Source organism: Bubalus bubalis, chromosome 21 (genome assembly GCF_019923935.1).
Source record: "Bubalus bubalis isolate 160015118507 breed Murrah chromosome 21, NDDB_SH_1, whole genome shotgun sequence".
Taxonomy (NCBI): domain Eukaryota; kingdom Metazoa; phylum Chordata; class Mammalia; order Artiodactyla; family Bovidae; genus Bubalus; species Bubalus bubalis.
Genome location: NC_059177.1, coordinates 32595842 through 32619534, shown reverse-complemented (window position 1 = coordinate 32619534; position 23693 = coordinate 32595842). Strand labels below are relative to the sequence as shown.

The 23693-nt window shown below is 41.7% G+C and overlaps 1 protein-coding gene across 10 annotated transcripts in view; it reads right to left on the bottom strand.

The window, feature by feature from the left end:
* Positions 1–23693, bottom strand: part of TAFA4 (TAFA chemokine like family member 4) — a 180068-nt gene that overhangs the window by 111934 nt on the left and 44441 nt on the right. For 8 of the 10 annotated variants that reach the window (XM_025271901.3, XM_044933697.2, XM_044933692.2 and 5 more), the window contains exons 2-3: positions 20265–20400; positions 15266–15381 (exon numbers count right to left, since the gene is read on the bottom strand). In XM_025271901.3, coding sequence (XP_025127686.3) covers positions 15266–15381; positions 20265–20278 — 130 coding nt within the window. In that variant the 5' untranslated portion in view covers positions 20279–20400. Of the gene's footprint in view, positions 1–9339; positions 10671–10701; positions 10793–15265; positions 15382–20264; positions 20401–23693 lie in introns of those variants that run through there. The other 2 variants (XM_044933695.2, XM_044933696.2) reach the window with 2 other exon arrangements.

Below are 23693 nucleotides of genomic sequence, written 5' to 3'. Positions count from 1 at the left end.
TCCATGTCCCAACTCTGCCAGATGGTGCAACTGATTTCACTTCTGCCTGCTGCTGTTCCTTCTCCCCGCTGGCCCGAGGGGAAGCTCACCTCTCTGGACACGCGACATCATGATAGAGCAGCTTCCCACATGACCAGGGAGTCACTGCCCTGGGGGGGAAAGAGTTCTCTGAGGAGGCTGCGAGATGCCTGCGCTCCCTGCCACCCTCACCCACTTAGCGGACTTGTGAAGGGCAGGGAGGCTAAGATGCAGTTCCCAATGCTCACAGAAATCCCTCATCTTTTTTGTGTCATGGTGACTCTACAAACTTCCTCTCAGAATATTGTTAATGCGTGAAATAAAACACACAAGAGGGCAAAGGAAATCAGTTATATCAACATACTCTAAGTTAAGAGCCCAAGAAGTTTGCAAATACCATGTATGACGTGCATGAGTGTATAGACACGTGCTGCTGCTGCTCAGTTGCGCCTGACTCTTTGTGACCCCTTGGACTGTAGCCTGCCAGGCTCCTCTGTCCATGGAATTCTCCAGGCAAGAATACTGCAGTGAGTTGCCATTTCCTTCTCCAAGGGATCTTCCCGACTCAGGGATCAAACCTGTGTCTCCTACATTGGCAGGTGGGTTCTTTACCACTGAGCCACCAGGAAAGGCCATAGACATGAAACAATTACTAAAAATAAGCAGAAAGCAACATACAGTTCACACGACAGTCCCTACAAGGATGCTTCATTTCACCCTAACTGACTTGTTTATTAACATGTTCCTGGGGGCTTCCAAGCTGGCACATGTTATAGGATGCCCACAGAGAGAAGTTCTAAGTCCACCCCTGAGTCTGAGCTATGAAGATACATACATCATTCTAGCTACCACAGAGGCCACTTTCTGAGCCAGCAGTGGGTGGATGGAGCAGGGTGAGGAACACTGTCAAGGGCCAGGCAGGAGAGTCGAGACGTTTACCCACCTGGAACCACCAGAACAAACCGGCATCTCAGCTGAAACCCACTAGCCACAAATGATGAACGAGTAGTACCTCACAGTCTCATTACACCTCCAAGTTTGAAAAATCCTTAGCAGAAGATCATTTAGACACAGGTTTCCCAGCTAAAATGAGTAAGACTATTTTGAAAAGTGAAAGTCGCTCAGTCATATCCAAGTCTTTGCTACCCCATGGACCATACAGTCCATGGAATTCTCCAGGCCAGAATACTGGAGTGGGTAGCCTTTCCCTTCTCCAGGGTATCTGCGCAACCCAGGGATCAAACCCAGGTCTCCCACACTGCAGGAGGATTCTTTACTAGCTGAGCCACTACATTCTCCTAGTAAGAATAAAGTTCACAATGTATTTCCAATCAGACAGTGGTTGTACTGCTGATAAGCCTTTGATTATGAAAATGTAGACCTGACATAGCATTAATAGGAAGTCAAAGCCCTTTTAAGTCAATTTCTATTTTTTCCATCAGATGCCATCAATGCATGCTTGAAAAATGAGCTGCACACAGTTGAGGGACATCTATTCAACCTCGTCAGTTACTGGTACTAGGATGAACATCAAGACCCATAAGAATCCAACCCACCTCTAGTGAACAGAGCTACACACTGTGAACAGCAAAGATCATCTAACTTCTGTGTTTAACAGCTGCAGAAACTGAGGCCAAGAGATTAAACTTGTCACGGTCTATACAACTGGTTACTGCCCATGTCTGGAAGAAGAGCTGTTTAAAATATCCTTATCTGTAGAGCTGTACTGTTTACATTATTGGACATCGTTATTTTAACTCACTAATTCAGACTAACTAGTGTGGGACTATCAGTCTGGCTTACTAAAATGCCTAAGTCTTTTGAAAATAAATCTATGATTATGTTCAAGTACTCTCAGCAACTTCAACTAGGTAGCAGGAGGAGAATTTATAATGAGCAGTATTTTCTTACCTACTCAAAATGCATTCAAGTACATCATCTACAGAAATGAATCACAGACCTAAACATCAAGACTAAAATTAAACCATTTCATAGAAAGCAAGCTTTGTGACCTTGAGTTAGAAGCAAAAGATATCAAAAGCATGGTAGCTAAAAGAACAAACTGGTAAACGGAATCTCATCAAAACAAAAAACTGCTTTTCAAAAGGCACTGTTAAGAGAATGAACAGACTCAGGGGAAATATTTGCAATTCACTTATCTGATGAAGGAATTGTATTGAGAATATGTAAAGAGCTCTCAAAATTCAATATTAAGAAAATAACCCAACTTTCTAAAAAATGGGCAAATGATTTGAATATACACTTCACAGATATACAGAAAAGCAAACAAAAAGATGCACAACGTCACTGGTCATAAAGGAAATGAAAATTAAAACCATCATGTGATATCACTACTCACCTAGTAAATGGGCTAAAATTAAAAATATAGACCATGCCAAGTGCTGACAAGAATGTGAAAGAACTAAGACTCTCTTACTCTGCTGGGGGGAGTGTGAGCTGGTACAACCACACCGGAGAACAGTTTGACAGTTTCTTGAAAAGTCAATCATACATCTACCATATGAACCAGCCATTCTGTTCCCTAGGAACTTCCTTAGGAGAAATAAAAGCATATGTTCATGTAAGCACTTGTAAGAAATGTTCCTAACACCCCTACTTGTAATAGTCAAAACTGGGAACACCCTCAAATGTCCACCAACAGGTGAATGGATAAACAGTGTGTGACACAGGATGGGCCACTATTCAGCAATAAGATGAGCTACTTCGAGGACAAACGTATGGACACCAACGGGGGAAACAGGGATGCGATGAATTGGGAGATTAGGATTGACGTAAATACACTCCTATGTATAAAATAGATAACTAATGAGAACCTACTGTATATCTCAGGGAACTCTACTCAGCTCTACAGTGGCCTTCCCTGGTGGCGCAGTGGTAAAGAATCCACCTGCCAATGCAGGAGACACAGGTTCGATCCCTGATCCCAGAAGATCCCACGTGCCATGAAGCAACTAAGCCCATGTACCATAACTATTGAGCCTCTGCGCTAGAGCCCGGGAGCCACAACTGCTGAAGCCCGTGTGCCCTACAGCCCTTGCTCCCTAACAAGAGAAGCCACCACAGTGAGAAACCCCTGCACTGCAACTAGAGAAAAGACCCCACTCACTGCAGCTAGACAAAAGTCTGCACAGCAAGACCCAGCACAGCCAAAAATAAATAAACAAAACGATTTTTTTAAATGCTCTGTAGTGACCTAAATGGAAAGGAAATCCAAAATAGAGGGGATATATATATATATATAGGTGATTCACTTTGCTTTACAGCAGGAAGAAACACAGCATTGTAAAGCAACTATCCTCCAATAGAAATGAAGAAAAGAAATGAGCTACTGATGCATATGACATCCCAGATAAACCATACAGCAACTATGAAGAAGGAATCAAGCAAAAAAAGAATAGATCCTGTATGGTTTTATTTAAACATGATTTCAGGAAATGAAAACTCATCTATAATGGCAAAACAGATCAGTGGTTGCCTGGCAATGGTACAGGTAGGGGCAAGAGGGATTGATTACAAAGGGGCATAAGAAAACTTTCAGGGGTAATGGGTATATTCATTATTTTGATCATCAAGATTGTTTTCATGGGTATGTGTGTGTGGGTGTGTGTGTGTGTGTATATATATATATATATACCTATACATTATGTATGCTAAAAGTTACCAAACTGCACACTTATACAAAGTTTACTGCATGTCAATTATACCTCAATAAAGCTGTTTAAAAATACATTAAGTTCTCAATGTAATACCCAACTCTGCACTATTTAATTTAAACCTCATGAAAAAACACTGAGATAGAGGGTGCAGTCCCATTGCCAGAGAGACTGAATAACTGTTTTTCAATAACTCACACAGCTAGGGCTTCACAGAGCCAAAGCACAAGCATTTTGATTTCCTGTTAAATAAATGCTTTCAAATCACTTGATATTTTTATAGGTAACTTCAACAGCTCCCACTGTTTACACTATTTGCTTAGCAAATCTCCTTTCATAGACAGAGCATGGGTAAATGTCAACCCCATCATTTCAGGATCATCACAAATTCTAAAATTAATAGGGTTCAATTGAAGGTTTCAGTGACTTAGAGAAACAATCCAGGTTCTGACGTGTCACACAGCCAAGAGTCACCAAGTCAGGCTCATTGGAAACAAGATCAGCACAACATACAGTAGAAGAGACAGGCTCCCACCTGGAGAGATCAAACACCATAATTTTTCTTCTGGAGCAGAAACACACACACACAGACCTGGCAACTAAAATGCTGAGCTAGCCATTGTGTGGATGTTTCAAATTTCTAGACACCCACTAACTAGAAAAATATTCAGTGTTACTTGCCACTATCTTGCTTTATATACAGTCAATATTTCCTATTGAATAGGATTGACTAGTAATAGCTCAAACACATAGAATCTCTCCAAATAGAAGTCACTGGTCTCCACCGGTTGGCACTTTGCAAATCGGCTAGATGACAACAGGACAGCTGGGGAAGGTCGGGTAGAGCAAACAGCAATAAATTCATGCCTGTATCTCAAATCCAACCAGGCCTTTCAATGGTTCTCTTGAAAGACATGACTTCCTGGACCACCATGCCTTGCAAATGCTTTCCCAACAGCAAAGCTTAGAACTACGTTTGGCTTGAGGGCAGAAGGCACACACCTTTAACTTTGTGCCAAGTTCAAACTGTTCGCGTTCCCTTGCCATACACATGCCTGGATTGCTGGTATTTACTTCTAGCCTTTCAGCGAGTAGTTATGCACGAGTCAGTAACAAACTATAGAAAGAAGGCCCACTGGTAGAGTCATTCTTTCATTTTATTTCATGCCCGTATTACTTTTCCCTGAAACAAAGTTATCTACTCTTTCCCTTTCTGAATCCCTCACTACCTGTTCCACAATACACTGCGAGTGTGCTCAGTCGTCTCCCACTATTTGTGACCTCATGGAGTATAGCTCTCCAGGCTCCTCTGTGGGATTTTCCAGGCCAGAATACTGGAGTGGGGTGCCATTTCCTCCTCCAGGGGATCTTCCTGACGTGGGTTGAACCCACGTCTCCTGCATTGCAGGCAGATTCTTAAGCACTGAGCCACCCGGTCAGGCCCTCCCAGCCCAGTTTAAATTGACTGTAGTTTTTATCTGATTTCAGACTTTCCCCAAGACATATGCACTGACAGCCCACGGCATAAAGAGTGGGAAAGTTTTTAACTATTGTACACACTCTCTTCTCAGAGTGAATTAAAGTTTTAATAGGTTTCTGAACATCCTTTTAATAATATGACTATCACCATATAGGCCAAGTTATTTCCAGCATTCAAGTTACACCTAGAAAAACATAAAACCTCATTGTTCTTCCCTTTCCATCTCTACCCTCCTGATTCTTCTTACCAAATGATTTTGTTTTCTTTATACAAAAGATTCTGGTTTCCTTGGATAAAGCCAACACACAGATGAGATCTTGGGCTTTTTAAACCCCAAAGTGTAGGCTTTGTTTAGGTAAGTTCAAAGGTACGGCTTGAAGAAAGAAAAAGGAGCTTTCTTCTCAAGGGTAAAGAGAATCTTTTGCCTAACTACCCAGAGAACTCTTCAAAGGCCTTGGGTTGCCTCTTCTGCCTCAAAGGCACAAAAATGCATCAGGAAAAAAAAGCCTGCTCTGCCACCTGCGGGGGCTCACACGCTTATTTAAGGACCTGAAATTCTTTACTCCCCTCTCTGTGAAACACCCCTTCCTCCCCACAAAAAACAATGTGAAGCATGCTCATTTGTCAGATATTTTGCCAAGCTGACCTTGTCTGTGGCACTGGGACTTGAACTTGCAGCTGAGATGAGAAGAAGTCAAATATTAACACCTCATATAATTGGTTCCTTTTTCTTCTTATGAACACTGAGATTAAGATGAGCGCATCAAATGGCACTGGACAAAAATAATGAAGGGTCCAAGGGAGGTCAGTGGAATCCCTCACGCTACGAGCTCTTGGTATCCAGGAACAGTCATGCCAGTACAAAATGACCAAATATTCTCACAGCCCTTCCAAAGACGCGGAGATGGAGGTCATTGCTACAGGAAGCAAACAGACCTCTCTGCAAGCCTGATCGTGTGTAGTGAGCCTGAGATGGAGACTCATCACCACTGGGATCAAACTGTAGCATGACAAGAGCTTGAGTCAAACTTCTGATTTTTTTTCTTCTGAATGAGTGGTTCTGATACTCACCAGGAAACTATTAAATAATATAGTTGCCTGGGCTCCACCGTCCAAGATTCAGATATAACATAGCTGTGGTGGAGCCTCTCTGTTTTTTTTCATGCAAAAGCTCCCCAGAGAAATCAAGTAAGCATCATCACATGGATATCCTCTTTACTCCCAAAACGTGGGCTTTGGGGCCATTGCGGAGTCCTTTTCTGGCTTATAAAACAGAGGATATTCCTGTAAAGTTGCCTACATAGAAATATACCCATACAGTTAAAGAAGTAACCATTCACTGGGGGCAGGGCAGGAAGATGAAAACAGTTACAGAAGAAACCATATTAAATCTATATTGTTGGACTTCACTCCAGTGGATAAATACCTGTTATTGGTCAAAATTAACTTCCAGGGACTAACTTTAAGACTTAATGGCTTGGGGAACACAGGTATACCTGTGGCGGATTCATTTCGATATTTGGCAAAACTAATACAATATTGTAAAGTTTAGAAAAAAAAAAAAGACTTAATGGCTGAAGCCATCACACACACACACACACACACATACACACACACACACACACAGATTCACACATACTATCCTGCCGTTTTTCTTTTCCTAAAAAAAATACCCTCTTGCAAGGAATGATCATATAGGCAATTCATCGGGAAATGCAGCCATCTTTTCCACACTTTATGAAGGTTACACACCCCACTTACCTGGTACTTAACCTAAATTTAGAAGCAGTCATTCAAGAAAAAAATAAAGAACTAAAACTAAAAACTTAAAAAGAAGTGAACAAAAGGGAGATAAAACACCGTGCCCTAGGATTGACCCATGAAAATACAAATAACTCATAATTTTAATCTTTCAGAAAGTAATGCTAAGACTCAGTTCATTCCCCTGCACTAAGCAGATTACACTGGCCTCTGGCTGCGTGTAGCTACTGAGTGCTTAGAATGTGGCTTGGGCCACAGGTTGAAATAATCATATTTGGATGTATTAGGTTAAATAAAATATATTACTGCTTCACGTGTTTCTTTTTACTTTTTAAATGTGGTTATATAGAACATTTAAAATTACATACGTGGCTCTCCTATTTCTGCTAGACAACATCTGCATCAGGCTACAATACTGCTTTTTGCTGTTAGCTCTTCTAAGCCCTGCCTGCCCCCTTGTGTCAGAACTCTGACAATGCAGACTAATTATTTTTCAAAACTATCTGTATTATCTTTGAAAGAAATGTCTTACAGTAAATGAGGGCTAAAGTAGTCATTCCAATCAAAATCATCAGCAGGGTTCCTATAAGATTTCGGCTGTTATAGGGGACAGAAACAGGAGCCCAAATTTAGGTGTACTTACTTTTCGAACAATTTAACCAAAGCTGAAAGCAACACAAGGCACCCAAGTCCAACACTCATATTCTGCGATCATCCTGTATCACAGAGAAAATAGAAAATCTAAACTTCCATAAATGTAAACATCACAGAACCTCTATAAAATGGAATGCCCTCATAAGGAGAAGGCAGTTTTCAATAAAGATGACCAACATTTATTGAACATTCAAAACACAAACACAATTCTTAGCACTTTCCAGACGGGAACTGACTCCTCTTTACAACTCCTTAAGGATGACTTTTACTGTTTATTATCTCCACTTTCCAGAAGAGACTGAGTCCCAAAGAGATTCTGTAACCAGCTCAAATATGAAAGGAGAGCAGGAGCTAACCTGAACCCCTGCTACTTGCTGTGCAGTAAGAAGAAACCCCTTGTCTCTAGCCTAGGATCTCTTGTCTTCCACCAGCATCCAGGAAACCGACAGACTGCCCTATGACCTTGCAAGGAAGGTTAAGCCTCAGACCCATTACAATTCTTGACACAGTTCCCCATCAGTGAGGTGCCTCCCTCTACGGAAGACCTGACTGAAGGCTAGAAGGTAAAAGGACTCTCAGCACGCTCTGGGGTTGCTCTGTCCCCAGCATGATGAAATCCTGCTTGTTACAAATTCCTTTCCTCTTTCCTTAAGGTTGAGTGAAACACCAGTCTTCATAAAGATATTCTCTTCATTACAGTCAGCTCTTTAGAACAATGAAAAACAAGCATTTTCTCTTGTACATGATAAAGCTTCAAACGTTTTGTCACTGATTATATCCCCCACCCATACGGAGCCCTCAATTATTCCTTGAAAGTTTCCAGACTCCTGCTCATTTTAAATGCCTCTAAACATGAAGGCAGCTACCATTTACTGAGTGTTTACTAATCCTTTCACCTACTTTTTTATTAAGTAGGTCCAATAATCCCGTAAGGTAGGCAACTATATCATTCTATTTTTACAGATAATGAAGCAAGTTCAGAGAGGTTAAGTGCCTTGGACAAGGTCACACAGCTGGGAAGTGGCAGAACCAGGATTATGCTTTCCTGAAGATCTGCTTGTGCTCTGCTGCCTCATGCTCAGTTGTGCTCGCTTCTCAGGGCCTTAACACCTGGGCACAATGTATTAAACAGGAGACTTTACACCAAAACGGAGTATATTAAACAGCAGCTAGGCACCATGGCATCTGCAGGAATTAAATGTGACCAAAGTCATTCATATTTAAAGCTGTCTGGAGAAATGGGACTATTAAAATGAACCTGTAAACCAGCAGCACCCAAGTTTCCAACTCTCTCAGCTATATGGGAAAAGCAGCTATGATTCTGTCTTCAAAGGGGAAATTTAAAGTGTGTAAATATTCATTCTTAGGCTCATTCATAAAGGACAGGGAAGCCTAGAATGCTACAGTCCATGGGGTCGCAAAGAGACAGACACGACTGAGCGACTGAACAACAACAAAATATACCCAGGGATAAATCTCCAGGATGTAGGATGTTTTGTGTCCCAAACTCATCACGTGAACCTTGAATGAAACTGTCACAAACATCCCTAAATGGTTAATTTCAAATGACTCTGAAGTCTGTGAAACCATCAGCATCTTTCCACAGCATTATACGTGCTGCCCTCTAGTGGGGAAATGATGTTACGTACAGTGGCGGGGAAAGGTTCGGGGGACAGGGAACGAAAGGACAAACTGCTCTTTGAAGAAATGAGAGAGTTAACTCTGGCTTCCTTTTAAAAGAATGTAACTTACCCATTGGCCGCAGGCACCTCTTCTGTGGTTCGGGGCTACAGACGCCCACACGGTCTCCTCTGTTGTTGTTCAGTTAAGTCGCGTCTGCCTCTTCGCGACCCCAAGGTCTCCTACTCAATCACTGTGTCAGGTGGAATTTTAAAAAACAACAAAGGTGGCCGTTTGTGTTTTCTAATTCCTTAAAGATACTACCTCTGTTCTCGAGTGGAAGATGATCAATGCCTTAAAGAAAGTTTCCCACTCCCTGTTCTGCGAAAATTGGGTGCATTTTTGTTTTCTAACACTTGAACTAAAGTGAACTTCAGCGCACACCTAACACCTGATCTGATCAGCCCAAATCAGGGATGGGGTCCCATCTTCTTCCCCTCTGGCTCTGTCTTAGACGGATGAGTGAAGATGGGATTGGAAAATATCTCCTTGTTTATTTTACAAGTGGTTCTAATTTGAGCCATTAAAAGCATCCAGTAAGCTTCCAACTAGGGTTTCCTAGGGCCACAGTTTCTTTAATTGGCCAGCACAAACCACAAAGCTCTTGGGACGGTGTCAGGAGTCCTTTTGGACACAGTACACTGTCTTCTGCAGTTAACTCTCTACAGCCTGCTCCTACTCTCAGGCTGTTTCAGATACACTCAAAGACACCTGACCAGAGTTTCTCAAGTCTGACCCTTGACTTTGTCATCAGGTGAGCACAATAATGGGAAGAAAATCCACGTGGCCGCTGTGAGGTCATTAGAGACATTTACAACACCTGCATCCCTTCGCCATTTCCCTCCTCATCTCTCTCTCTCTCTCATACACATAAACACACACAGCCAACTAGAACACACAGCCTCGCGAGAACCGTGGGCAAAGAAAAAGCAGGAAGAAACAAGGAAATGATAGTCCAGGTACTTGGTGTCCTCAATTTATAAAGAACTCTCACAAATCGACAAGTAAACAATACAGCCAAGACAAAAACAGATAACGGATAGGATAGCACAAGGAAAACAAGTAGTCCCGCAGCACAGAATCTGTAGTCAAAGAGCTGCAAGTCAAAACAATCTGACAGTAGGTTTCATTACCATATTCACACATCAGTAAGACCTGATAGCACCCAGAGCTGATGAGGGTGTGGGGGAAAGGGAGTTATACTACTACTGCTGCTGTAAGTTTAAGTTCAGAAGTCTTGGAGCATGCTTGGCACTACTAAAATCTTTCTTTCTCTTTGGCTGCGCTGCACAGTATGTGGGATCTTAGTTCCCAGACTAGGGATAGACCCCATGTACCCTACAGAGGAAGCTCAGACTCAACTGCTGGACCACCAGGAAACTCCCTGCACTACTGAAATCTTAATGCGGTTGTCAGAGGATGCAGGACACTCACCAAAAACCATCATCTCCTCTCAGTCCTGGATCCCCAGCTAGGGTATGTTTCCCAGCAGCCCCTGCAGCAAGGTGTGGCTGTGGGCACTCAGCTGTAGCCAATAGCAAGAGAAGACAGGTCAAGGGATACTGCCAGCTCCTAACCCGGTTCATCATCACCTCCGAGGTGTACCCTCCCCACCCATTCCCCTTCTAGCTGTCTGGAATGAAGATGGCTCCAGGACAACCTTCGAGGACACAGGCTGAGAACAGTATAGCTTCCATGCTCTGTGGTTCCAAAAAGGCCACAGGAGAGGACAGCCAGTTGACATGTTACCTACCCAGCACTCGTGAGCAAGAAATACAACTTCTTTTGTTTAAGCCATTATGTATATTTCTTTGGTCTATGTGTAACAGGAATTAACCCACTCTCACTAATACATTTGCTGTCTGTGTGCTCAGAAGTTTAGTCGTGTCCAACTCTTTGCAACCCCATGGAATGTATCCTGACAGGCTCCTCTGTCTGTAGGATTCTCCAGGTAAGAATACTGGAGTGGGTCGCCATGCCTTCCTCCAAGGGATCTTCCTGACCCAGCGATCAAACCTGCGTCTTCTGCATCTCCTGCACTGGCAGGTGGATTCTTTTACCAACAACGCCACCTGGGAAGCCCCACTAATACATTTACGTGCACTTTAATTCAACAATTCCACTACTAGAGATTCATCTGCAGTCAGGACATATATTTGGAAAATACAACAGACAACCAATGTCCACCAAAACTGGGAGTGATCAAATAAATGAGAGCACATCTGTACAACAGAGAGTGATATAAATCTGCACGCACTCAAACGAAGCCCCCTTAAACTCTACTGTTAAATAGGAAAAAAATCGAGGTACAAAACAAAGTATAGAGTGAGATATCTGTGCATACACACGTACTAGTATACACATTCCTTTTTCTGGAAGGATAGGTGTGTACATACATAAATCTGTAAAATAATATAGAAAATATAGATGACTATATAAAACACTATCTAGAAAGATACATGAAATTGTCAACTTGAGTGGGCCAGGGGACACCTAGATATCTGCCAAAACATGACCCCTGAATATGTCTGTGAAGGTGTTCCTGGAAGAGGTTAGCATTTGAACTGGGGCGCTGAGTGAAGCTGATGGCCCATTGTGGTGGGCCTCATCCAAGCGCTTGAGGACTTGAAGAAAAAAGCAGAAGGTGGAATTTGTTCTTTCCCTGACTGCTGAACTGGGACACTGACTGTCTCCTGCTCTCTGTGCTCCTGGACCACAGGCATTTGAAAGGCTGGAATGTACACCATGTATATGTAGGGTTTCCCTGGTGATTCAGTGGTAAAAGAATCTGGCTGCCAAACAGGAGATGTGGGTTTGATCCCTGAGTGGGGAAGATCCCCTGGAGAATGAAATGGCAACCCACTCCAGAATTCCTGCCTGGGAAATCCCATGGGCAGAGGAGCCTGGCAGGCTACAGTCCATGGGATCACAAAAGAGTCAGACACAACTGAGCAACTAAACAACAACAATATGTGTGTGTATATATATCTTATTGGTTCTGTTTATCTGGAGAACCCTAATAATCAACAAAAAGTTAACAGGAAATCTTTTCACACCTGCCTGTTACTGTCTGGAATTTTAGCACCAGCAGAAAATTACATAACTGATTCCATGGTGACAAATAGGCAAAATCAGCCTATTAATAAATATTCATTTAGCACCCATTATATTCCAGGCATCAAGGACACAGCTTAAGAAACCCATGAGGGAATAAGACTTCACAGTAGGGTTCAGGAGCCTTCAACTGCAGTTAAACAAAGGGTATGGGCAGATCACAGGGACTTTGCCAGTGTGCTTCCAGACCACCTCAATAAAGTGAATATCGTGATAACTCAAGACACGTGAGTTTTTTGGTTCTGCATATAAAAGTTACGTTACTGTAGTCTAGTAAGTGTGCAAAAGCATTATGTCTAAAACAGAATTCACATCCCTTAATTTTAAAATACTTCATCGCTACAAACGCTAACCATCATCTGAGCCTTCATCAAGTCATAATCTTTTTGCAATGGTCACATCAAAGATCACAGGTCAGACAGACCATAACAAATAAATAATGGAAAAGCTTGAAATAGGGTAAGGATTACCAAACTGTGACACAGACCCACAAAGAGAGCAAATGCAGTTGGGAAGAAATGGAGCCGATAGACCTACTGGATGAAGGGTTGCCACAAACATTTGATTTGTTTTAAAAAAAAAAAAAAAAGCAGTAAAGTGCAAGCCAGAAGCCAAGAGCAAAAAAACAAAGCATGCCTGTACTTCTGCAAAGATGGTTCTTCATATACAGCCTGTGGCCCCAGGGAGAGAACAGAGCTCCCCGTGGGCAGGAGCCATCCTGACTGCTTTGATGGCTACTGAGATGAGGGGTGAGACGTATATATGGAATCTAGAAAGATGGCACTGATGAACCTAATTGCAGGGCAGCCAAGGCAATACAGACATGGAGACTTGTGGCACAGTGGGGGAAGGAGAAGGTGCATGAATTGAGAGTGTAGCATGGAAACATATACACTACCATATGTAAAATAGATAGCCAGTGGTCATTTGTTGTACGACACAAGAAGCTCAACTCGATGCTTTGTGACAAGCTAGAGGGGTGGGATGGAGTGGAAGGTGGGAGGGCAGTTCAAGAAGGAAGGGACATATGTATACCTATGGCTGATTCATGTTGATGTATGGTAGAAACCAATACAACATTGCAAAGCAATTATCCTCCAATTAAAAATAAATTAATTAATTTTAAAAGATGAGGGATTATAGGTACTTAAATTCCAAAAACAAAATCAGGAAGAATCCCCCAAAAGTCAAAGAGAAACCAAAAACCAAGAATCCAAATAAAATCACTGAAAGAAATCCATGATGAAAATTTCATTTCTTGAGCAAAACTTTCGAAGGCTTTGCTCAGACTTCTTACCCTCCCTGTTACAGTTGAGTCTTCGCTTATAGGGAAAATACTGCATCTCTTGTGTTCACGATTCTAATCTTAATTTAGATTTAATTCTGATTTTTTTTTTCTTTTTTCTCACGTATAACACATTTTATTACCAAACTGCACCTTCACTTTCACACAGACACCCTATGGTCTCACCTTTTCCAAATTTAAAAGGTTACAGTTAGGGCTAGGGTTAGGATTAACCTAAACTAGGTTAGGGTTGGAATGAGGATTGCCAACCAAGATGAAGAGCTGAAGGGTCAGTCATGGCCCCTGTTTCCCTCAGGTTTAATCACTGTTGATCACAATCTCAAACCCAGTTTTGAGAAGTCTGGAATGTGCTGATGCTAACCCGCCCCACTGAAATGTTCCGCTTCTGTACGACACTGACTCTCTACCTGCAACCCAAGAAAACAGGTAAGACTGATGACTTCAAATACCCTATTCCTGAGAGTGAGCTCACCCAAAGATACACAGCACAATAGCCAACTAGCCCTAGGCACTTTCAGAGCAGTCAAATGGTATCGATTTTACACTGATTTATTAAAATTGCAATCATTATTTTTCTTGTCTTCTAGAAACTGTCACTTAAGGAAAATTGAATTGTGAGAGAGTTTACAAACTTCAGCCTAAAGTTCAGTCTTAGTCCTAAATTGTCAGAATAACTAAGAGGAAGCCTTGAGCTGCTGTATATCTGAGAATAAGGCTATGTGACCAGCACAGTTTCTTAGACACAGACTTTACAATTCTGACACATACACGGTTTAGGGTTCAAACTTCACTCTTTCACTAAAAACTCAGAGCTTGCCTGGCACTGCCACACCTCTGATTACTGAAGCATAGACAGTAAATTAATTGTTTAGTAACGAGTTTGCTGACAAATATCAATTATTCAGGAAAACACAGTTCACTGGGGAGTTTTCAAATCTGTATCACTTTAAATGTAGATGTAAAAGGGAAAGGTGAAGACAAATACACAATACACACAGAGATACTTAACTGATTATTTTGATCTGTCTTTAGAAATAAGCGAAGGACAGACATGGGTCTCACTAGAAAGTATCAGAATGCTTCTCTAAGACTTCACACACGTTCTATTTTAGGTCCTGTGCAAAAGTTACCACCACATTTTTTTCCCCTTTCTTTCTTCTTTTTAAATCATTCACCATTTTTTCCTAAAAGAACCCTATTATGTGCAAACTGCCTTCAGTGTTCATTCAAGTTTATCAATAAAGATGTCCTGCCTTCAAAGGAAGCTGGAATATATAAGCACAAAATGCTGCTGGGTTTTCTAGGATTCTTTGAGAAAAATCACTTCCAAAGAATGGAAGTGTACCCAGGAAAAGGAAAAGGAAAACCTAGAGAAATCTTAAAAAGATACCTAGAACAAATCTCTTTAAGCATCAAACCATCAAACTGCTTCACCCTGTTGTATTTCATGCTTCCTCTGGTTATTTACACACCATCCAAGGCTCCTGTCAATTACCTGCGCCTAAAATGTGGGCTTTCACATTTGAAAGGGTTTTATTAATTGATCTCAGTGGCGCAGGACGAGTTTAAAGGGCTTACCTGTGTGTCCCCGGAGGTGCTGGCTGGAGGCGGACATGAGCTTACAGCACACCATCAACACGTAGGCCAGAAAGAGCCAGTGAGACAGCAAGACGGATCTGGCACAGGCTCTCATCCTGGAGGGAAAGCAGGATGCAGGTCAGCGATGGAGGGGTGGTGAGAGACTCGGAGCAAACGCCGTCCTTAGAAGGTGCAGAGAGCAGAGGAAGATGCTGGGCGATGCCCCTCTACCCCTACCTCACCAAAGAGACCAGAGGCCAATCGAACCTTACATGCACTGTGCATTCACTCAGTTTCCAATACACACCTTTTATAATTAAAAGTTTTTCAAGTTAGCTACATGCCTCAGTGAGAGGTCTATTTATGAACCCCTAGAGCATAGCCTGAGTGGCCCTGATAGAACATGGGGGTTATATACTATTTTATAGCACAAAATGTAAAAAGCAACATACTTTAAGCAGGATTCAAATAAAAGATATGTGGTTTCTGCATGTGAAATAAACCACAGAAATTCACACACCAGGCCTGAGAACTTTCCCCTGGTTTCTCTGACTGCATATTAATGCTCTTTGGCCTAGAATACTGGCTGAATAGTGGATTAATCCAATCTCAGAGTCTGATGAGAACATGGACAACTAGAGATAAATACATAAACAACTTCATATAGATATCAATAGATACATGGATAAAGATGAAATATTATTCAGCAATGAGAATGAAGGAAATCTTGCCATAAACAAAATTTCAGATGTACTTTGAGGGCACTGTTGCTAAGTGAAATAAGTCAGATCAAGACAAATACTGCATAATCTCACTTTTATGTAGAATCTAAAAAAGACAAATTCTGAGAAACAGATTACGTAGCACAGTGGTCACCAAGGGTTGAGGGTGAGGGAAATTTAGTCAACGGTCAAATCTCCCAGTGACATGATTAACGAGTTTGGTTATCTAATGTTCAGCATGGTGATTACAGCTAATCTAATAACACTGTCCCATATACTTGAACGTTCTAAGAGGGTAGACCTTAAATGTTCTCATCACAAGAAAGAAACAGTAACTATGCGACAGTAAGAAGGTGGTAGCTGATACTATGGTGGGAAACATTTTGCAGCTGATAAACATATTGGACCTCAAACATACACAGTGTTATGAATCAATTACATCTCAATAAAAACTGGGAAAATACACTTCACTTCATATGAATGGACAGTGTTCAAACAGTTGCTCAAAGACAATTTAGTTTACAAATGCGGCTGTGTGGTCTACTCTAAAACACTTCCCTTTCCAAAAAAAAAGTAAATAAAAAGAAAATAGCTAATATGCATTCTACTTCCTTCCCTAACTTTCGGCCTTTTTTGATCTCAGATAGCACTAGATTAACTTTAGTTTGCTCTTTTTTAAATTAACTTTTTCAAGTGGAAGTCCAAGCTCTGGGCATTTGAAACTCCAGTAACACTGGGTTCTGCCTGGCTTCAAGGATAAAGACCCACCACAGAGGATCAAAGGAACTCCCTTTTCATATACAAGACGTATAAACACTCATGGGCAGATGATTAAGACATGGCCCGTGGATTCCTGTTTGAGTAACACTACAGGCAAAGCTTCTGAGGAAATCCTGAAGAAAGGGCCTAACAAGCCCATGACTGCCAACCCCACGGGGTCTCAACCAGAACCCTGACTCTGTGCTCAAGAGGAAGAGCAGCCTTGGGGACCCGGTGGCCATACCACACTCCCAGGAGCAGGCACTGGCCTCTCACAAAGTAGTCACACAGATCTTGTTGAAAGATCTTGTAATGCCACTGGTTTGAGACTCATTATGACTCTGAAACAGCCACAGTAATACAAGATTCTAAGATTATCTTTGAAGACCATGGTGGCAAAAGGGACTTGAGACAAGTCCCTTTTGATGTCAAGCTTTGAAGCTTGACATCATTTTGCCCTTGGCCTTGGAAATTCCAAGCGCTTGAAACTGACAGGAACACTAGGTGCCTCTGCTTTGAAAGACCTGCGTGCACCTTAATTTTGCAAAGCATGTCCTCCGTCTCCGCCACCTCAGCCTCCATGCACGGTGGATAGAAACCCTGGAATCAGCTCAAAAGGTGGCAAAGAATATGTGCGAGTCTATGTGAGCTTGAGGTGCTAGTATGTAATTACATTTTCACTTCAGAAAATTGATTATTAATTTATTACTCAACAGGGAAAGCATGGAGGTTCAGAATTCTATATATGCTGAGTTTTTGAATGAGGTCCTCTGTCCCCCCTCCATATTTTAAAATTCCAGTTGTTAACTCCAGTATCCATTATTAATCTAACTGTTACAAAGGCTTATCCCTCTTACCCAAGGGTTAAATTTCAAATATCTCCCAATAAAAGTGTAGGCTGGCTGGGCCCAAGGCACTGGAGAGCAGTAAGGAAGGTAGAGTCCTGTCTAGGGGCAGCTGCTCCAAGGGAACGCCAGGAATGACTTTTCAAGAGAAGCTGCTTTCTGATACACCGTCTGCACACTTTGAGTCAGCAAGGGATTCCACTTGTTTTGTTTTAAAAACAGAGTGCAGATCAAACAAAACACATTCGCAAACTGGATTGGGTACCCTAACTTCTGGTTTGTAGCAATCAGTGGCCCAAAAAAGGAAAATTTTAAGGAATCAGATGAATGGAGTACTAGCTTTCTACTGCCGTGTAATAAAAACTGCCAAATTGAACAGTTTAAAACAATAGGTCTCCAAAGGCCTCTTCACTCTTCTATCCTCCACTTTTTCCTCCTTTGTGGGTTGGCTCCTCTGCCTCTAACCACAGTGTTCCACCTGATTTAGAGTCTCCAAATTCAGATGAAGTCTATCAGATGAGCTATAATCTGTCCCACCTAATTTACCAGTGAAGTTCAGTTTCCATGTGTTTATCAGTCACTGCAAGTCCTAAACCTGTCTGGATGGAGTTAACCAAACTGGGAGAGTATGTCTGAGATGATCTGAGTCCCAAACGCTGGGTACCCTAGGAAGTCAACTCTAAGATAGAAATTAATAATCAGAGGATGACTTAAGGAGTGCTCTAGGGAGTATCACTGGTGAAAGGGGAGGGACAAGAAGAAGGAAAGACAGAAAGAGGAAAAGGCCTCAGACAACCCTCTGGAAAGTTCAAAAGCTCAGATCAAACCAGTCAATCCTAAAGGAAATCAACCCTGAATATTCAATGGAAGGGCTGATGTGAAGCTCCAGAATACTCTGGCTACCTGATGTGAAGAACCGACTCACTGGAAAAGACCTTGATGCTGGGTGAGACTGAAGGCAGGAGGAGAAGGGGACGACAGAGGATGAGATGGTTTGATGGCATCACGGACTTAATGAACATGAGTTTGAGCAAATTCCGGGAAATGGGAAGCCTGGCATGCTGCAGTCCATGAGGTTGCAAAGAGTCAGACACGAGTGAGTGACTGAACAAACTACACAGCTGAGATGCCCCTTCTCCATGGTCCCAAACTGTGGTGAGGGGTCAGGCCTTTACACCTGAACATCAGGGAAAATCATCTCAGGCAAGGAGGCTCTTTGGATTGCAGACAATTCAAAGATGCTGTAGGCCATCTTCTGCAATGCTTCCGACAGTTGAGGGCATGAATCCTTCATTCCTGAAGGGGATGCTGGGTAGGGCAGCACACTCATTAAAATGTGATGGGAAGAGACTTCAAATATAAACCCTAGCCCAGCCTGGGCCTGCTCTGCCCTCAGCACCATTCTTTTCACTTCTACTGGGTGACACCTCTACACTGCATTCCCCAGGCTCCTGAATGATCTGGCTCCTACCTGGCTTTCACCAATAGGAGACATTGGTTAGAGCCTGCAGAGTGGAAGGGAAAGGCCATGGTGTTTTTCTCCACCTTCTCTGTCTTGGCAGGGTCAATGGAGTGGCCATTTCTCCTCCATGGTGTCAATTTCCCCCAGAAGGGCCCACTATGGCTCCAGCTCCCATGGAAGGCCCTTCCCCACCAAGGCCACTGGCCAGCAGGATTGCCTTCCTCTGTCCCACCAGCCTCAGGATGGCAGGAGCTGTTGCTCATCTGATGGCAGGAGCTGTTGCCTGCTGTTGCTCATCTATGGGCTGCCTTTGTGTCTTCTGCTTGACCTCTCTGACTCTCCCATCACACATGTAATCGGTTTCCTAAATTCAATTCCCTGTCCTTCTGCTCCTGGATGGCTTCTGTTCTCCTGGTTGTATTCCAACAACAAACCCCAAATCGACAGTCTCATGGGCCCCTGTTCCAAATCTTGGGAGATCGTCCCTGATCAGACTTCTTCTTCATGGAAAATTCTATGTATCAAGGTCTGGGGTGAGTTTGAGAACAAGTATTGCTTAGAACAAGTATTTACTTAACAACAGCTATGATTCCCTGGAGAAATGCCTATGGCTAGGCGGGCAGCTATTTAGCAATGATTCTTCATTTCATTCAATAATCCAGAGCCCCAGTAAAAAGAAGTCTCACCTACTACACTTACTGTCGTGACTCAGACAGTAAAGAATCTGCCTGCAATGCAGGAGACCCAGGTTTGATCCCTGGGCTGGGAAGATCCCCTTGAGAAGCGTATGGCAACCCATTCCAGCATTTCTTGCCTGGAGAATTCCACAGAGAAGCCTGGTAGGCTACAGTCCATGGGGTCACAAAGAATAGGACACAAATGAATGACTAACACTTTTACTTTTCACTTTCATACCTACTGTGATACTTCAATTTCTCCTACATTGAACATTTTTGTCCAATATAAAACAAAATTAGTTTATCTTAAACATATCACCTTTGGCCCTGTTGAATAGCCAAAGTACTGCTTTATCAACTGAAATAATTTCAAAGATCAGAGCTAATTTTTTTTAATTCTCCTTATTTCCAAAAATTCAACATAAAATAAAGCTTTTATAAAGGGTCATCAATTCTAGGATATTCTTCCATCTGCCTAAATTCTTTATGCTTCATAAAGATACCATCTCTAGGTATGTGCTAAAATCATTTTACCTTGGAGACTTCATAAAATTTGGTTCCAGTCAAACACAGTTATTCCAGGATGGATTTCAGAGTGACTCCAAGTTCCCATTGGTAGCAAGGACCAACCATTTCAACAGTTCCAAAAAATTATCTTAACTTCATAGACCTATTTAAAATAAAAAAAAAGATAGGAAGCCATTAGCATTTTAATGTTGAGATGATACAGGTTTTCAGAAGCAAAAAAAAAAAAATTTTTTTTTTCAACAACTGTGTTTTCAGGCAAGTGGTAGACAGTCAAACACATCCACATTTGTAAAGGGTCCTAATAGATGGGGATGGAGGGAGGGCAGGAAATACAGAATTCTGTACTTATTAATTAGCCACACAGTAGTTAACAGAATACAATCTTAAAGCAGAAGTTCCCTCTGCAGCAAAGGCATGACCAAGTTGACAGAGGGTACCAAACCATTCATGATGCAAAATTTCACTCATCAACGGGATGAAAATGAAATTGGAGATACTCCAATCCCAAGAGTTCCACAACCTGCCCAAGTTCACAGAGCAGTGGAAAAGCCAGCATGCAGACCTAAGTCTCAATGTTCTGTGACATAAACCTGATGATGATAAACAATTTGCAAAACACACCACTGTGTATAAAATAGATAACCAAGAAGAACCTAGTGTATAGCACAGGGAAGTAGACCCAATATTATATAATAATCTATAAGGGGGGACATATGTGCACCCATGGCTGACTCATGTTGATGTATGGCAGAAACAACCACAATATTGTAAAGTAATTATCCTCCAATTAAAATAAATAAATTGCTTTTTAATGAATGGGCTTTATATATACAGGCTTCCCTAGTAGCTCAGATGGTAAAGAATCCACCTATAATGCAGGAGACCCGGGTTTGATCCCCAGGTTGAGAAGATCCCCTGGAGAAAGGAATGGCTTCCTACTCCAGTATTCTTGCCTGGATAATTCCACAGATAGAGAAGCCAAGTGGGCTACAGTCCATGGGGTCACAAAGGGTCAGACACAACTGAGCAACTTTCATTCATTCACTAATACAGATATAAAACAATTTGCAAGGATGCTTTTTGAAAAATGCTGATGGGACACAGAAGGCAAAAATTTTTCCAACATAAAACACACAAAAATACAAAAAACACTTTTTAACACCATAACTGAGATTCAACATGCTCCTTTAATGCACACACCTAAAAAGACTTTTCTTCTTAATGAAAACATTTTTCAAGAAGGATTCAGATAACTCCAAACCAAAAGACATTTCAAAAACAAAGGAACATGAAATTACCCATTTTTAACGTTACCGAGTTAACTACATCCCTCCAAGGGATGGAGATCAAAGAGAAATAATGATGGGCAACAATAAATATTTAAGCTGCAAATGTGACATACAAATGATCCTTGCGGGCTTCCCATGTGTTTCAGTGATAAAGAAAACATCTGCCAATGCAGAAGACATGTGTTCGATCCCAGGTCAGGGAAGATTCCCACATGCCATGGAGCAACTATGCCCATGTGCCACAACTATTGAGCCTGTGCTCCAGAGTCCAAGCATTAGTGAAGTCTGTGCTTCCTGGAGCCGGTGCTCCCCAACAAGAGAAGCCACTGGAATGAGAAGCCTGTGCATCACCACTAACGTGTAATAGCCCCAACTAGCTGCAACTAGAGAAAAGCCTGTTGAAGCAATGAAGACCTAGCATAGCCAAAAATAAATAAAATTATTTTTACAAAAGATCCTTGCTCCACAGTCTAATCATTATCGAATCCTGTTGAACCCACTGCAAATGCACCACAAAATACAACTGATAGTTTTCTCTTCTTTGGATGCCCTGGAGGGAATTACAGATGTTTGTCTAGAGGCCTCTTTAGGTGACAGGCTTGAGATCCATCCTTCTGGGGCCACAGGAGACACAGAGGAGGCCATGAGTGATTAGCTCTACGAGAGAGAAGCAGCTTTGAGTAACTGTATAAATGTATGATACTTGGAAAAGAAATCACTGGATAATGTTCGTCTCCCAGATCCTCCAACTTTATTAAGTATGTTTGTCCTGATATCCACCCAAGGGCACAACATGACCTTCTGTTATCGGAAAGAAATACACAGTATAATTTACCAGAACCCATCCTAATGAACTCCCCACATACTGGAAACCAAAATGACCTTTCCTAGCTAATATTTATCTTGTTTTCTTCACATAAAGGGAACCACTGGGGATTCTCTTTTCAATTCGTTAAAAAAAAAAAAAAAGGATTCATCAGCGAAAACAAATGTGATCCAATAGTTCACATGCTAGACAAAAAGCCAGGAGTTTAATTTTAGGCTGAGCAGTAACTCATTCAGTCAGATTTTCCCCGAGTGTACCCTAGGCACTTGCTTAAAAGGATTAACTCTTTCCTGTCATGTCTGAACTTTAGTACGTTCAAGATCATCAGTGCTTTTGTGCACAACGTGAAAAGCATGTGTTTCCAGTCACTCTACTTCCCTCCAGGTTATTTTCCAACAGTGGCACAGTCTTTTCTATCATTCTACTTTAAAAGTCCTTCCTTTTTCTAGTATATAGCAAATGGATAAACAAGATCCTACTTCTCTGTCCATGCGATTCTCCAGGCAAGAACACTGGAGTGGGCAGTCTATCCCTTCTCCAGGGGATCTTTCCAACCAGGGACTGAACCCGGGTCTCCTGAATTGCAGGCGGATTCTTGACCATCTGAGCCACCAGGGAAGCCCTACTGTACAGCACAGAGAACTATATCCAATATCCTGTGATAAACCATAATGGAAAAGAATCTGAAAAAAGAATATATATTCTGTGTGTGTGTAAATACATATACACACATAACTGAATCACTTTGTTATACAGCAGAAATTAACACAACATTGTAAATCAACAATACTTCAATAAGATATTATTACTTATTAATACAATATTATTATATTATATAATACTAAAATAAAAATATTCAAGCTAAAAAAAAAGTCATTCATTTTTAAAGAGTCTGGGTGTTTACAATGATGAATGACATTGCCATATCTAGACTAAGAACAATTTTAAATGTGTCTGGTCCAATTTCAACTGTTGGAATCAGAAAAAAAAAAACCAGCATTTGCGTGCTGGGTTACATTTTTCATCTTTCACCTTATACACTGGTCTTATGTGGAGACAGTCACTTTTCTTCTCTTTTTTTTTTGACAGTCACTTTTCTACAAAAGAGCAGGATGCCTGTTCATGTTCCCTGGTACCAAGAAACTGAGATTCCCAGGCAGAGGAGACCATTCTTCAGATGTTTAATTTATTTCTGTTGTACCCAAGAAAGAAGTCAGCCTATACCCGATTTCTTATCAAGGAAATAGTGAGGTTCTGCCTGTCTTTTCTCTTGATCTACTTGCCTTCACTATTAGCAGAGTGAATTCCTTGAAAGGATTA